Source organism: Pollachius pollachius (genome assembly GCF_949987615.1).
Source record: "Pollachius pollachius genome assembly, chromosome: 9".
Taxonomy (NCBI): domain Eukaryota; kingdom Metazoa; phylum Chordata; class Actinopteri; order Gadiformes; family Gadidae; genus Pollachius; species Pollachius pollachius.
The window spans coordinates 23,407,293-23,424,196 of NC_136942.1; the positions used below are offsets into that span (position 1 = coordinate 23,407,293).

General features: G+C 44.7%; 1 protein-coding gene across 2 annotated transcripts in view; it reads left to right on the plus strand.

Moving 5' to 3' along the window:
• Positions 1-5,640: 5,640 nt before the first annotated feature.
• itpr2 (inositol 1,4,5-trisphosphate receptor, type 2) overlaps positions 5,641-16,904 on the plus strand; it is a 71,715-nt gene continuing 60,451 nt past the window's right edge. For both annotated transcript variants that reach the window (XM_079743465.1, XM_079743466.1), the window contains exons 1-8: positions 5,641-5,984; positions 10,016-10,086; positions 10,724-10,842; positions 10,943-11,029; positions 12,797-12,955; positions 14,712-14,810; positions 15,683-15,766; positions 16,662-16,808. In XM_079743465.1, coding sequence (XP_079599591.1) covers positions 5,881-5,984; positions 10,016-10,086; positions 10,724-10,842; positions 10,943-11,029; positions 12,797-12,955; positions 14,712-14,810; positions 15,683-15,766; positions 16,662-16,808 — 870 coding nt within the window. In that variant the 5' untranslated portion in view covers positions 5,641-5,880. The remainder of the gene's footprint in view (positions 5,985-10,015; positions 10,087-10,723; positions 10,843-10,942; positions 11,030-12,796; positions 12,956-14,711; positions 14,811-15,682; positions 15,767-16,661; positions 16,809-16,904) is intronic.

A 16,904-nucleotide genomic window follows, 5' to 3' on the forward strand; every position in this document is an offset into this window, starting at 1 on the left:
GGGGTCGGTTTCTGGCCCAGGGCTCGGTGGGCTCGCTGGATCTGAAGATTGGTCCCCTCCGGGGCTCGAGTTGGCTTTTAAAAGCTGCTCCAGGTATGTGGCTGCCGAGCTCCCCTCTGTGTCTTCTGGTAGCCCAAAGATTCTGATGTTGTTTCTCCTTGATCTCCCCTCGAGATCGGTTATTTTCTCTTGCATTCGGCATGTCTGCCCCATCATCTCCGACAGCGCAGTACTGGCCTCCGTTTTCAACTCTTCGACTTCTGCTTTGCACTCCTGAGCCTCGCTGATGTTCAGCTGTTGTGCCTTTAGCTCGTTGTTGTTCTCCTTTAGCTGACGGTCTATTTCTTGCCGGAGGTTGATGATTTCTTCCTTCATCTCTCTCTTCAGCTCGTCTTTAAATGTGGCCAGCTCATGGCGTAGCTCTTGTTTTAGTTCTTTGATGTCCTTGCTGATAGTAGCAAGCCCGACTCTTAGCGTCTCTGTGCTGTCCATTTTCTCGGTTGACTCTTCTTCGTGTTCGCTAACCTCGTGTTCACTAGCCTCGTATTCGGAGATTTCTTCCATTACGGGTTGCTCTTCAGCTTTGTCTTGCTCTTTGATGCTGTTCCGACTTCCTCTCTTTCTTGTCCTACTCATACTCTAGTTTTGTTTGTCGAGTTATGTCTGAGTAGTGGGAATATTTTACAGACTCTGGAGGGCTAATTAACTATGCTTCTACCCTCCTGCCATCTTCCCGGAAGTCTCGATTGACCGATTTTTGAATATTATTCGAATACTTCTCAGCGAATATGGAATAGTATTTTTGCCAGAAATGCACATCCCTACTCAGGAGGCGCTTCTTGAAGATCGCGATCAGTGGTTTGTTGTCTGTTTCTGCAGCGACCGCTTCTCTGCCATATAAATATTGGTGGAATCTTTGCGAAGACTAGGCTCAAACACTTTTTCTTGACTTGAGCATATTTCTGCTCCGTTTGCGTCAGGGCTCTCGAGCCAAAAGCCCCCCTTGCAGCATGCAGCATCCCAGCCCATTCATGCTGGCATCACTCTGGACAGTGACAGGCTTTGTGACATCATAGTATCTGAAAACAGGTGTATTGGAGACCAATCGCTTTATTTCACGCCCTATGTCGTCATGTTTGGCTAGCCGAGCCAGTTCTGTGTCTTTGTCCAGGAGTCTGCGGAGTGGCTCACAGACCTCCGAGAGCTTTGGCAGGAATTTCGCAAGGTATGTCAAAAACCCAAAGAAGCGTTGCACAGCTTTTGCATCCGTAGGAGTCAGCATCTCCAACACAGCCCGTGTTTTCTCTGAGTCGATCATCCTTCTAAGAACAGCGTTGGTAGATCTCCGGTGCTACAGAGACACCGAATGGGAGTTTGAGCCACCTCAATGCGGCCCCACGTCCAGAAGGTCAGGCGGCTGCCTTCCTCGTCAAGCCTGCACTGTAGAAAAGCGTTGTTAGCATCCACCAGTGTGAAAATACAAGCCTTGGGTAGCTTGTACAACAAATCCTCCAGCGTTGGCATGTGATAGTGAGACCTCAGCAATGCTCGGTTAAGGGGTTTGGGCTCAAATTGCGACAGTCACCACGTTACTTATCCACGCCGTGGGCTCCCTCACTGGTGTGATATTGCCTGCTCTGATGTGTTCCTTGATCTTCTCTCTCAATGCTACCAGACAATTTTGAGGTGCACATTGTACAGGAGTACATTGTACATTTTGCTCAGAGTATTTCCCCTGGGACTGACCCGATCGGGTCCATGAAGACGTCAGTGTACTTGGTAAGCAGCTGCTCTTTAGTGAGGGGCGCGCACTGATTTGCCTCTACTTTATGCAGCCCCTCAGGGATTGTGAATGCCATTAGGCGTAGGCGCTCGCATGTGGCCCCAGAGAGGAGAGGCTCCTGCTGAGTTTTCACTACCTCAAAGACCAAGCCGTGCTTTTCTCCTCTAATGACACAATCTGGGTGGAATCTCCCATGACCAGTGGTGTAGTCTACGTGATACGCAGGTATACGCCGTATACCCACTAGGAACGCTTCAGGATTTCCATATACCCACTTAAAAATGTTTATTTTTCGTAAATACCGGCGGGGTATAACTGCAATAAAATACTTTTAGCAGGGGAAGTTATCTCCTACATTCACCATTTATAAAATTCTCCCTGTGCGCTCGCGCTCTGCCCTGTCTCTGTTACGAAGAGCGAAGCTTCCCCTGCATCTCTGCATGTTAGTTGGCGGGCCAAGCCCCGCCCTCTCGCACTGTGATTGGCCACCCACACAGATTGAAAGTTAACAGTTAAAACAACTGGTTACAACGAAAAATAACACAACACCAACACTTAAAGAGTCCCAGGCTACATGCTACAATGACATTCAACATTACAATATGAAAAGCAAACTAGACTATTTCAGTGTTTTAGTTAGTTATAAGCCTGGCTCAAAATCTACTGCTGCCGCTTCGGTTGACCCTGCAGCAGCAGACGCCACTACCAGAACTACGGAGACTAGCAAAGACACAACAGAAAAGTGTGTGTGTGTGTGTGTGTGTGTGTGTGTGTGTGTGTCCAGTCCTCCCATATTAATGTGTATACCACATAACAAGTAGTCAACAGAAGAAAATGTTTTAATCCCACTGTATATTTCCTTGTTACTCTTAGATGAGAACCCCTTTCTGAGTGTCAGGCTAGGGAATTTAGAAACAGGCCTCCTTGGTTAGAGTGGTGGGAAAGAAAGTTAGGTAAATGTCAGCCAACATCCAGTTGGTATACACAATTGAAATTCATAAAGTTAATTACTATGCAAATGAGAGTATAGCTAATTCATGGTCATTTTTAAGGTGCAGTAATTTCAGACTTTTACTTTTACTACTTTTTACTGTATGGTATGTTAGATAACAGTTAAATCTATAATTAGAGCAATTGAAAGAGTGGAACATTAATCTCCTTTCATCTCCGTCTCATGCATTGGTTAACCATGGTTGTAAACCGTTGAGTCGATTTTGACCTTGTTTAGCAGTTTTATTGCAACTATAGATGCACAAAGGACCGCTTGTCATTTTTGTGTTCTATTTGTTCATGCTGAACATTAAAACTGATAAGCCTATTCAGCTTTCCATGATTGTTGATAATCGTTAACCTTAAATCCATGCAGCGGGTTGTAGACCCCTGCGTTGGTGAGTGTGGACCGTGCGACACCCCATAAGCTCCACACATGTACACGTACCGGCGGGGTGGGTGTGTACGAGGTTGGGAGGGAATCATCACAGTAAACCCACTACAATAAAACAGACTACACCACTGCCTGTGACAGCATAGTTTCCCCGGGAATAAAGTTTCAGCTTGGTTGCGCTTGGGTGTAGCGCTGTTCCAGGTGACAACTTCTCTTTGATCTTGCTGCTCATCACGTTACACCTGGCACCTGTATCTAGCGGACATGCCTGCCTTTTCTTGTTCAAAAGCAGGTGCACAAACCATTTCGCGTTGCTGATGCGTTCTGTGGCTAGGAACATCTTATCTGTGTCCCCTTACGCAACATCTTCCAGCACATTCACCTTTTTTGTCTTGCCACTAGCCTGACATAGGGGTTTGCGACGCCAGACACTCGGCATGTCTTACCGTAGGCTGGCCACTGCTCTCTGCCCCGCTTGTGGCTGTTCCCACAGTATTTGCAAGCGAACTGTGGATCTCTTCCTCTCTTGTCTTGAGTTTTACGTCTCTCATTTTGCTTGTCTGCTGCGTTCACACTGTCCATCTGCACTTGTGGGCTCTCCATAGATTTCATGCACTTTTCAGTTAGTTCTGCCAGACGACATGTTTCACCGCTGCTGGTAGCGTCAGCTCCCGTTCACGCAGCAAACGCCTTCGGGTGTTCTCACTTGCAACACCAAGCAGGAGCCCATCCCGAATCATCTCGTCCTTTAGCCCACGATACTCTTCTCCGGCTTAAAATTCTCTCCTAAAGCATTTAGGATGGCAGTAGGGTAATTATTTTGCTCATCATCCAATGCCACGTTGTGTGCATAAATATGGCGGCACTAGTTACTCATTTGTCCTCGAATTCCGCACAGAAAACCTCCCAGTTCTTCGTCAGATCCCTGGGGATCTGCACGCCCTCTGGTGCCGGAATCATATTGTTCACCATTTTATTTATTCTAACTAGCTATATCAGCTAGACCACTTCTGACACCATGTTTCAGTTCAAGCTTCTATTGAATGAATATGTCAACCATCGCGCACAGCATTATGGGTTCCCGCATAACATAGCAAAGACACTAGGTGTCGCTAGGTGCTCAATAGAGCTCGTAAGTCCGCCCCTTCCGGTAGACCCCCATGGGACCTCTGAGATCGTAAAATATGAATGGGTTTCAATGGAGAGAAAGTAATTATTTTCTGTTCCCAGTCTTTATATGCCCTGGATTACACATATGTTGTTTGTGGATTTAAATTATAATTTTTCATGCAAAGAAAACCAAAAAAATCTGAAGAAGTTTGATAATGTTACGTTGTGCGAGGCTGCTTTGTAAACTACAGCCCCTCGCTGCGCTCGACGTAAATGATATACGTCACCACCACTCTGGTACAGACATGGCAATCTCTCTGCTCCACTTCACTGCTTTATTCCAAGGGGAGGATAACAGCATCGAAAGAGGTGGAAACCATTATAAGTCGGGGCATGTGTAGATTTTCAGTTTTGCCGATGGGGAGATTGTCGGTCTTATCCATGCCAGTCTCCAGCGAGCTTCAGTGACGGTTTCAATAACAATTAAATTGCTGTGGTAACCCCGTTCCCCCCATTCTCCGTTACATTTCGAAACGTGTTTGGACAGCATGTTTTATTTCGCTTGTTTCATTAAAATTAATTAATTAATTAATTAATTAATTAAGGCCGCCACCAGGGGGCGCCCCCAACGCCTTTGTCGCCCCCAACGCTTTCTCAGCCCTAGCTCGCCTATGCTTAGTGCCGGCCCTGCCCCCAACATACAGCCCTATGGCCTTAACACGACACTATTAAACATGGTGGTATAATATCTATTTTATCCTGTATTGTCTTGAAGTTATAATCATAGAACTATAACATGTCATCAAACCAAAAATGATACAATTATCACACCATCCTTAACTTTCACGTTGCCACTCTCTTCTCCCCTTTCAGATCGTCGTGATCTTTAACGTGTTGAGATGGTGTCGCTGTTGGATCACAGACAGCAGTAACATGGTGCCGGTGGGGTTTCCATATTTGGTTATTAGACCTATTTACTAGATCCTACATCCTGTCATGCACTACTCCGGTTCATCCGCAGCACACGCACACACACACGCACGCGGAAACGCACACACATACAAACGCGCACTAACGCACACACACGGCACGCGTGCACACGCGTAGAGCTCCCCCAACACACACGCACATACACACACGCACACGCATAGACCCCCCAACACACACACACACACGGACGCGCGTAGACCCCCCCAACACACACACACACACACACACACACACACACACACAATTCGCTCAAGTTAGAAAGGTTATCCACAAAAATAGTTGAATGCAGAATAAAGTGAATAAAGCTTCCTGACTGACTTGTGTGTGTCGTGAAGCCTGACAAGCAGTCTCCTCCCCCTGACATACAGGAAGAGCTGCGAGTAGAACACGAAGTAGAACCAGTCCAAAACAACGCGTTCTGATCAAACTACACCCCCCTTTGTGTTGCCCTCCACGCCGCCGTCCGGGAGCAGGACGGGTCGGGTCTCCATGTATGCATGCGGGATATACTGTCAAAATACGTTTTAGAAGGAGGACTACCAAACTGGAGACGGCTTAACTCGTGGGCTGCCTCACCAAAATCTGGACTGCCCAGTTAAATGGAAAGTCTTCAATGAACTGTGCCATGTCGGAACACAGGTCCAGCTTCCTCCACATCGGAGACATCGTGTCTCTGTACGCCGAGGGCTCGGTGCATGGCTTCATCAGCACTCTGGGGTAGGTCCTACAGCGACCACTTTACACCGAGAGGTCGGCTGCTTTATCCTCGGACTATTTCATATTATTAAACTATACTGGCGAGTGTATATATGGATGGATAGATATATATGTATATACACCCGCCATAGTATAGTATAATATTATTATAATAAGAGATATATGGCCTGTCGTGGTTTGCTCAGGGGGCAACTGCTCAAAAAGGTTCTGGCAAGGCCCTGTCAAGACCTTCTACCAAACGGTTAGTGCTCTGCAGTTCCACTGGTAACTGTTAGGAAGTGCTCTGCGGTTACACTGGGAAGCAAATGACGCAGGAATGCAAATCATTTGGGGTTTGAGTCACTTATGACTCCCACCCGGAGAGTAAAGTTAAGTGGTGTTTGACAACTCTTCAGCTCGTCTTCTAATGGGAAAAAAGGTCATCTGCTGCCCACAGGAGGGGTCATGATCAATAGCCTGTTCAAAACCTTTTACTTATTTTTTATTTCACTTTCAATATAAAATAACAAACACTCTCACACACACTTCACGTGAATTCTAATAGTAGATATGAATATGTATCTGTTAGTTTATTGTTTATCATATGAGATCACTCAGAGAAAGTAGGCCATTACATGTCATTAAGTTAAATCCTTTATGCAAAATCGAAGCCTTTAAACACAAGGTGTGTCATCCCTTTTTTAACATGCACTAACTAAGCTAAGTTAATCAGACATGGCCAAGGTGACTGTCTTCTCAGTTCTCCCTTCAGAACGGTTCTGTGGCCTCAGACAGTGCAAGGTGGAACCAGGTCCAAGGTGGAACAAGGTCGTGGCGCCCTGCCCGCTGGTCATCAGAGAGCCGGAGATCTTGTTGGCTTTTATTCAAACTGCGCGACCCTATTCCAGCCAGTCCTGTCATAGTTGTCTGCTCTAAAGCCGGCACAATTCTCTAGTAGTAGCATGAGTAGACATGAACTGCTGGACTTGTTCTGTGGAAAAAAACTTATACAACAGGATTGCAACACAGGGCTGATGCCAATGTTTTCAAGCCAGCGAGGCCACACAGGTTTTAAAATGCTAAGTGCATAGCACCTCGCTGCATGTGGGCAGCTCCATGTGAGGCTTCCTTATCGTATCACCAGCCATTGATGAGCTGATGATGTTTGATATGTAGGACTTTAAAGGAACCTTTATCGGGGCCGACTGGTGGCTAAAGCCTACAAGGGCTCACAAACCCTGACGGAGAACAGATAGTATTTAGCACCAAGCGACAACATACTACCCTGCTTAAGCTTCTATCAGCACAGTGTAATGCAACCTCGGCTGCCCACACACTGCACATAGCCCATGTTTGCTTAGGATAATGTCAAATCTGCGCGTCTTGAGCTGTGAACACTTCGGGTTTGCTTTTCTAAGGGAACAAGCACACTCCTTATACATGTATGGTCAGGATATGCAGATATTATATTGTGTTTGTTTTTGATATTATGATGTGGATATGCGAATGGGGAATGATGGGTTAACAATTCTATGGAAGTAATGTCTAGCCAAATGAATAACATGCTTCCTGATTACCTTTTATAATCCTATCAACTACATAGAGATGAAACATTCACACATAATGAAACAAAATAAATTATATAAGCAAACAACACTATTTTTCAAATTGGACAAATATTTAACGGTGCAGCCAATAAATAAGTATTTGCTGGCTGACAGGTCGATTGTTTTATAGACAGATTGATAGCCTGACATCCTCCAAGCATGAAAGTAAGTAAAGCATTTCAAAACTATGATTGGTTTTGATCTATTGACAAATGCCTCATATCTATATTTAGCCTTCTCACAGTGTTTTGTGGGGTAATGACTTGCAGTTAGTTTATGTTTAACTCTGTTCCTGTTTGAGGGCTGCTGGTTTTCAGGTGAAAACAAACCAAGATCATGTCTGTTATTTTTTTCTCTTTTCTCCGTCTTGGCTGAGATGTGAGAATGTGTGGTTAATTATTTATGAGCTTAAATGACTTCTACCTGCCTTTCCTGTTTGCCTTCCTGTTTAGGAGTTTCACACTCAGTGGTACTTCCTATTGGATCCTAGTGTTGCTGACTGATAGGTTTCTCAGCCCGTGAGGGGTCTAAGGTCCTGCGGGCGCCATGGCACACAAGGAAGGGAGAAGCATTCTGACGCCTTCCAGCTGCGTATGAATTGGGGAGATTGTGTGATGAGTCACCTCCTTGTTTTTTGCCTAATGAATAGAATGGCCCATGCATGTCCCACTGCCGTGCTCCAACACTGGCTGTATTGGTTTCTTTGTGACACAGCTGACCAATTGTCACATAGTAAAGAGTTAAGCTTGTCTCTGTGAAAGTACCTGTGTGGTTCTTGTTCATGAAAAACACGATTGAGTTATTGAGATTGATTTTAATACCAAAGAACTAACAAGAACAGCTAACGAAACCATAATATGCCTCTCGTCTTCTACTGTTTTAGTTGTTTGTTTCGGTGGTTTCAGGAGGCATGTGCAAAGCATACTCTAGTGCTACACGGCTATGAGAACCTGTTCGATACACGACTTCCAGTCACCATGAGGCTTTCAGTTGGTGCAGAACATTAAGGTTTACGTCTTTACTATTTAACATAGCTGGATCACATCCATGGCTAGCATAAATTGTACAATAGACGTGTACCATGTGAATTCTCTCTGGTTCCCGGCTCCTTGAACCCTGTGTTTGTAACAGTTGCTGGTCTTGTGGGGGACAGTCCAAAATGCCTGAGTGGTGGAAACCTTATCAAGCAGATGCCAGTGTGTAGTTATCATGTACACAGAAGCTCCCATGTCTTCCTGTAGTGACAAGGCTTCCCGTCTCAGATCCACGTACCACTCAGAGGTCAAACCCTTCTAATGCTCACTGCTACATTAGCTTCAGCGCTAGCCTTTAAACTGAACAACCACTGCAGATCTTCTCATAAACGTTCCCAACTAAAGCAGTCACCATGGATGTGAACCTGTTCCAGGTGATTGAACGTTTGAGGAATACAAAAAAATCCCCCCACTGCTGAATCAACCCAGGCTTTATTTATATTGTCTTATTTCAGAAATAATTTGGTTTATGGAGAAAAATCTTTAAATCAACTTACTTCTGAGGGAGTCATGTTAGGTGGAGCTACGGGGGGGGGGTTGTTATTATACATGCATTTGAACAAATCATTTTGAACAAAAAGTGAAGACTGCAGCAAAAAAGCAAAGAAAGATGATCCTGGGTGCATGGGCGTCAGTTTGTTTAAAAGGTGCTGGGGACAGAGACGCTTTCGGAAGGGCATTTTCAGAAGTGCTGGGTACAATGAGGATGCACTCTTTTTTTTCTCTTTAATGCGGGTAAGGGAACATTCTGAAAGATGCCATACCCACGTAGCTTACTAATGAATAACATGTATACAAAAAACTGATGTCTGACACGTTTTATGAAGAAAGCGTTTCCAAAAAGCATCGGACACATGACCCACTATGTTCTGCTCCATGTACCCAATGTTGACAACGTGACATGACATGGCTAAGCTAACAACATAAACAAGAGGAGCTAGGAAAGGAAATTAACTGCGTGTTTAAGTTCAGAAGGGCCAAACGTGTGGCTACACACAGCACTACAAATTTCGTCAAGATTGAAAAGGCAAAAAATATTTGTTGCACAGCTGAACAAAATAAATCTGTTGATATATCTAGCCTGGAAATCCACGCATATGCCTGGGTGTCTCGTTGATATCCTCCAAAAAGAAGAGAGACCCCCTCCCCAGGGCCTCTAGAGACCCCCTCCCGATGAGAGAGGTCTAAGAGCTCTTTATTTATAGGGACAATGTTTTGTACCATGTCTGGTGTACTACATCCCTGGCCTTAGTTTTCTCTTTTTTTTTCATATTTGAAAGAATATTATTTTGTTGGTGGTCAGCCGAGACTCCGGCCCGGAGAAGTGTCTTCGTGTTCAACAGGAAGGACCCAGTTCCACCGTGTGTTGAAGTGGGAGGTGAAGTATTCTAAGTGTTTCTCTTCTCTCCAGGTTGGTGGACGACCGTTGTGTGGTCCAACCAGAGGCCGGAGACCTGGCCAACCCACCCAAGAAATTCAGAGGTGTGTGTGTGTGTGTGTGTGTGTGTGTGTGGGCGTGCATGTACGCCCTCTTAGTCAAATGATTGCGTACACACTCCAATGGAAGGAGTATATACACACGCCGCCATAGGTCACCGTTGGACACCAAAAGTGTCCAACGGTGACCATTGTTCTACCAAAGTGAGGTTCCTCTCATGTGTGCAACCTTCTAGTCCTTCTAGGAACTCTTTCATGTGTGTCCTCCTCGTATGGTGCACCCCCCCGCCGCCAAGACTCATCTGCTTTCAGCAGAGAGGAACGTCCATCGAGTTTTGGGGAGACTGGAAAAAAAATAGGATTTTACTCCTGTTTCTCTAGGACACAGACTTATTTTAGTAAAAGGGAAAAAAATGCATTGATTATTACGTTGATGGACATATTGGACGTGTTACAACGTTTCAAACCAAAGAATACCACTCTATACACTATAATAAAGGTGTCATTGACAAATTATGATGATATGTATGATCACTTTAATTTTCCTAAGGTAGAATATGGGTGGTTGCTTGTTACCGTTTCATGCTTCTCTTTGTTGCCTTCCTTTATGATTCATGTGAGGCCCTTTGTGGCTCCGAGGACACGTTGACACAGCCAATGACACATGGCCTTCTCTCCCCAGACTGCCTCTTCAAGGTGTGTCCCATGAACAGGTACTCGGCTCAGAAGCAGTTCTGGAAGGCCAAGCAGGGGAAGCAAGGAAACACCAACACACAGGGAGAGCTCTTCAAGAAGCTACAGGTGTCACACCGCCCTGAAAACACTTCACAATTACACCTTTTAATACAAGAAGTGTTCTTCAATGTTGATTTGAAAAAAATAATGTTGTTCCATTACCCAGCATGCAGCAGAGCTGGAGCAGAAGCAGAATGATTCGGAGAACAAGAAGCTCCTGGGGGAAGTGGTTAAATACAGTAGTGTTGTTCAGGTACTTGTTCAGGTTCAGATACTATTACCTCAAACATGTCAGTCTCCTCCACTTTAACTCCTTTTGTGTTTCTGTTGACCAAGGTTGTGTCTCTCCAAGCCAAAGCTTGACATCTAGATGTACTGCTGCACATTTAAAAGAAAAACACTACCTGCCTTTAAACAACGTATGCTTTCTTATGTATAGAGTTACAGTACATTAGGCTGTCCGCGGTCGGCAGAATACATGAAGGAGATTTAAACATTTCAGTCACAAGGCAAAACACCACCATAATATTGATATTAATTTTACAAGAGTGAAGTATGTTATTGATATCCAAGAATTTTCCCTATGAAAGTATGAAATGTCATATCATAGAGCAGGTTTAGTAATACATATATGACACACAAGGCTTTTGTAGGAAAGATGCCTTCTATGTCAATATTTTGCAGGGAAGGACCTCAAATGCACAATGATAATATGTTCATGAGCAGTATCTAATCCGGTCAGTAGCTGGTGACATCTGATGCTCAGAATGTCCAACTCTGATGTGTTGTCATAAAGAGTGTAATCAGTTCCATCGTTACACCACAAAGTAGTTGATGGTATGATGTTCAAGTGTACAGCGTTGATAAAACCCTTTTAAAAGACATTCTACTTATATCTCTTGGATAAATGAAACCTTGAAAAAACAACCAACCTTGGACTGATTAAAGTGAACTGGTCCCTGGTATTTAAAGTGTGCTGGTCCCTGGTATTTAAAGTGAACTGGTCCCTGGTATTACACTAAGTGTACTGATCCCTGGTATTTAAAGTGAACTGGTCCCTGGTATTTAAAGTGAACTGGTCCCTGGTATTCAAAGTGAACTGGTCCCTGGTATTTAAAGTGAACTGGTCCCTTGTATTTAAAGTAAACTGGTGAACTTAAGGTTCCTGGTGTTGTAACTGGTATGGAAAGGTCACTGGTGCCTGGTGTTGTAACGGATATTGTAAGGTCGCTGGTGTTGTAACTGGTATTGTAAGGTTCCTGGTGTTGTAGCTGGTATTGTAAGGTTCTGGTGTTGTAACTGGTATTGTAAGGTCCCTGGTGTTGTAACTGGTATTGTATGGTCATTGGTTCCTGGTGTTGTAACTGGTATTGTAAGGTCCCTGGTGTTGTAACTGGTATTGTATGGTCACTGGTTTCTGGTGTTGTAACTGGTGTTGTAAGGTTCCTGGTGTTGTAACTGGTATTGTAAGTTTATTCCTGGTGTTGTACCTGGTATTGTAAGGTTCCTGGTATTGTAACTGGTATTGTAAGGTTCTTGGTTTTGTAACTGGTATTGTAAGGTTCCTGGTGTTGTAACTGGTATTGTAAGGTTCCTGGTGTTGTAACTGGTATTGTAAGGTTCCTGGTGTCGTAACTGGTATTGTAAGGTTCCTGGTGTCGTAACTGGTATTGTAAGGTTCCTGGTGTCGTAACTGGTATTGTAAGGTTCCTGGTGTCGTAACTGGTATTGTAAGGTTCCTGGTGTTGTGACTGGTATTGTAAGGTTCCTTGTGTTGTAACTGGTATTGTAAGGTAACTCTTGTGTTGTTGCTGGTATTGTAAGGTTCCTGGTGTTGTAACTGTTATTGTAAGGTTCCTGGTGTTGTAACTGGTATTGTAAGGTAACTCTGGTGTTGTTACTGGTATTGTAAGGTTCCTGGTGTTGTAACTGGTATTGTAAGGTTCCTGGTGTTGTAACTGGTATTGTAAGGTTCCTGGTGTTGTAACTGGTATTGTAAGGTAACTCTGGTGTTTTTCAGCTGCTGCACATCAAGTCCAACAAGTACCTGACTGTGAACAAGCGGCTCCCGGCGCTGCTGGAGAAGAACGCCATGCGGGTGTCCCTGGACCCGGCCGGCAACGAGGGCTCCTGGTTCTACATCCAGCCCTTCTGGAAGCTCCGCAGCGAGGGCGACAACGTAGGTACCGGGGGTCCCAGGGGAGACCATCACTGCCTGGAACGTACACTAAATCTGGACGGGCTCTGGGACACATTTTTCTGGAGCCATAAAGGTTGGACACTGGTGGTAAAATGCTACTCCTACTACTACAACATAATAACAATAATAATATAAACACATATTCAATGATTGGATTATTTTTAATTGAATGAGGCCCAGTCAAGAAAACTAGTGACATAAATGATTTCTGGCGACATATCTTTAACCCAGAACTACAAAGATGTAGCTTAGCATCGGAGACGGATCGCAGACGTCAGTCAGTCTGAACCTTTCAGTTGGCTTTAGATTTCCAAGGGGCATCACCAAGGGGCGCAGACCACAATGCCTCTGGAGGCCATTGAATAGGCATACAACCAATCAGAGCAAGGGTACTGGTGACGTAGCACTGAGCCACGAAGCTAAGGTTTAAGTGTGGTTGTTTGCTCTTCTTTTAGTGAAAATCTACTGTCAAGTTCGTTGAACACTGTCTCGATAGCGGAATAAACCAACGGTTCTACATCAGCAGAAGCCATCTTTGTTGTTGAAATGCCTCTAACTGCGCTCCTGCACGTCATCGTTTTCATCCCGCCTCCTTTTAGAGAAAAGGTGATTGGTCGGCCTTTCTCATACCGGGCAGTCATGTTTTTGTATGGGAGGGGAGCCAAATGAAACACGAGCTTGTGAGATTGGGCTGGTTCAGGCTAACAAAGACATGCTGGTACAGGAGTTTTTACAAGCACACATGACTTGTGATTGTCCCTGTTATATATACCACCCCGTTATAAACACCCTGAAGACTTTAGATTGGTTCTGCCTTTTTTAATTCATTGTTTCAACCCAGTTTTACAAAATAGACCTGGGAGATGTTACTCTAGTCAAGGCTTTAGAGGCTGACCTGTGAGTCTTTGGACCACAATGGGTAATCTTCTGTGTAGGAATCCTGTTCCCCCATTGTCTCCCTGAGATCATGCATGTCTTCCTATGATAATGCTCCATTAAATCACATCTTTGCCGTCTGAAAGTGTCCTACAAGAAATAACTTTTAATCTGGAACCAATGTTCAATCCCCTCCCCCACCGTTGGAAATAAAGTGTTTCGGTTTATACATACAGCACAGTTTAGTTTAGTTTTTCCTGCCCTATTAACATTTGTGATTTTTGTCCTTCTCTTTTGCTTTAGCTTCCTTTTAATTAAGGTATTGCTCTTGTGTGTGCATGTGTTTTTTGTGTTTTCTCTGACATAGACATTAGAATTTTGAAAGCATGTTTTTTTGTTGCATGCAGTTGTTTAGGCTTTCGTGAGAACCATTAACTGTAATTCCTTCTAGCTAAGTTTTCATTACATTTACTATAGTGTGGAATGGATTGGCTCAACATTTAGAGCTGCGCTATGCTTGTTTGTGGCTGCATGGATGCTTTATGAATGGCCGAGAGAGTATTCCGATTGGTGGACAGAAGGAGGGAGAAGCTGCGATGCAGCAACACCACTGGCTGGTCCTGTCTTGGCTTTGACTCACGTTGTATTAACAGACCTGTTTGAACACCTTGGGGTGTCCCAACAGGTCCTCCCACCAAGGCACTGAGTGAAGCACTGAGAGATGCAGTTTGTTGTGTTGTTGGTAGTATGCATAAGGTAGATAGATCTCTTTGCATGGGCACATTGTTGTGAGTTCAAAGTGTTGCAATGATGTCCAGCTCCTTCCATGGGTGTAAAAGGTTCTGTGCTTTGAGGGCAGGTGGTGGTTGGAGACAAGGTGGTGTTGATGCCAGTTAACGCAGGACAACCCCTCCACGCCAGCAACATCGAGCTGCTGGACAACCCCGGCTACAAGGAGGTAGGCCTGGACCGGCTATGAACACAAAATACCTGAATCAGCATTGTCGACAAAGACCGGGTTGGAAAACATATAATGCATACAATTTTTTACTAATAAGATGGATGCATTTATAAAATGTTGCGGTATTTTAAAGATTTTGTGTGGTTCTCTTTGGCGATAGGCATTAGTTGTTCCCATAGAGCTCATGGGTGAAGCCGGCGTCACCCACTTGGTAACATCAGCATACGACAGGGCTTTCATCACGGGCCCTAGGCTCGTCACCATGTTACCTCATGTGGCCTTAGGTAGTGTCTAAACAGAGATCTAGTCACATGAAGATCTTCCACATTACCACTCTAAGCTTCGGCGCCTGACTTAAATAGTTGTGTCTAATCTTTCACTGTCATGACAACCTCATTGTTTTATATTGTTAATGGCTTATTTTCCTCATCATTTATCATTATTCCAATCAAAATTAATTTTCAAAACATAACTCGTAACCCATTCTTTTTTGTCTTGTATGCGACCAGATCCTGCTCCTCCTTAGTTCACCGGTTCTCAACTGGTCTCAGGACCCCTGTGTGTCATTAGTCACTAAGTCCCAGGCCAAAAATATATATAGTATTTTACCAATATTGCATTAATCAACAATGCCTTAATGTATTGTTAAAAACATCAAGCAAACAAAGAGCTGCCCCAAGAGGTTCTCCGCTCAATGAAACAGTAAGCATTGAAACAACAACCTGAATTGAGGCTTGGCATATGGTCTGACCCACACTAAAGGCCCTTCTGACCCACTGAGGGTCGCGTCCCACCAGTTGAGAATCCAAGATCCAGCCCATAATAATCCCTGTCTTCTCTTCATTGTGTCCTCTGCGTGTGTCCCCTAGGTTAATGCCGTCAACTGTAACACCAGCTGGAAAGTGGCCTTGTTCATGAAGTTCAGCGATTACAGAGAGGACGTCCTGAAGGGGGTAAGTGGTACTGCACCCTGCCATCCTCATGTTATTAAAGATCCCATATCGTGCTTTTTTAGGGTTGGTAATTGCATTGGGGGTACTACTAGAATAGGGTAATATGACTGCATGTTAAAAATACCCCTCATTATTCTTACACCATTAATTTCTGCAAAACCAAATCGGCGTCTTACAAAAGCGTTCCGTCTTGTATCCTGTCCCTTTAAGGCCCCCCTCCCGAGTAGCAGTCTGCTGTGATTGGTCAGCACGCCCACTCTGTTGCGATTGGTCGAACGCTTTGCGTCTGTGTCCGCAAATTCAACCCCGAGAAGTTGTGAACATTGCGGGTAGCCGGGAGGCGGGACTTCTGCACTTTAGCTCCACCCACTGCACAGTCTGACGTCACACTGATACAGAAATAAAGTTTTAGCGCAAACAAGCTGTTTCACACACTTATTGAGGGGCCTTCTGGGTGGGCACGAATACTCCCCCTGGCTCAGACTTAGATTCTTCCAGCTAAGCATTCTTAAATCATAAATATAAACACGTAAACGTAAATATACATCATATCACAGTCTAAAGAGGCTGAGAACAATCGAAGCATACAATTCAAAAACTTTCTAGTGCTGCACGACCTAATTCAACAACTTAAGAGAATGCAAAGTAGCCATAGGATTCAGAGACATAACGTTGGTTATCTGCATCTTTTTTATTATCATTTTGTGATTGTGCAGTTCCAGTGAATATCTTTTATCCCAGAGCTTTCTGCAGGCCACCACTATGTCCACATCTCTAAACCCTCCCCACTGTGGCCCCACTCAGTAAAGTGTGCTCTAAACGGAGCACACTGCTGCTCCATATCACGCATCAGAGCAGGCGTTGAACACGTTGTTGAGTCGTGCTGTGGTCTCAGGGAGACGTGGTGAGGCTGTTCCACGCCGAGCAGGAGAAGTTCCTCACGGGGGACGAGTACAAGAAGAAGCAGCACGTCTTTCTTCGCACCACCCTACGTCAGTCCGCCACCTCTGCCACCAGCTCCAAAGCCCTCTGGGAGATAGAGGTACACAGACCAACACTGCACCCAGGCTACACCCAACACCTCTCAGACACTACGCTACACCACCGCCTCAACAAACGCCTCTCAATGTCTTCATCA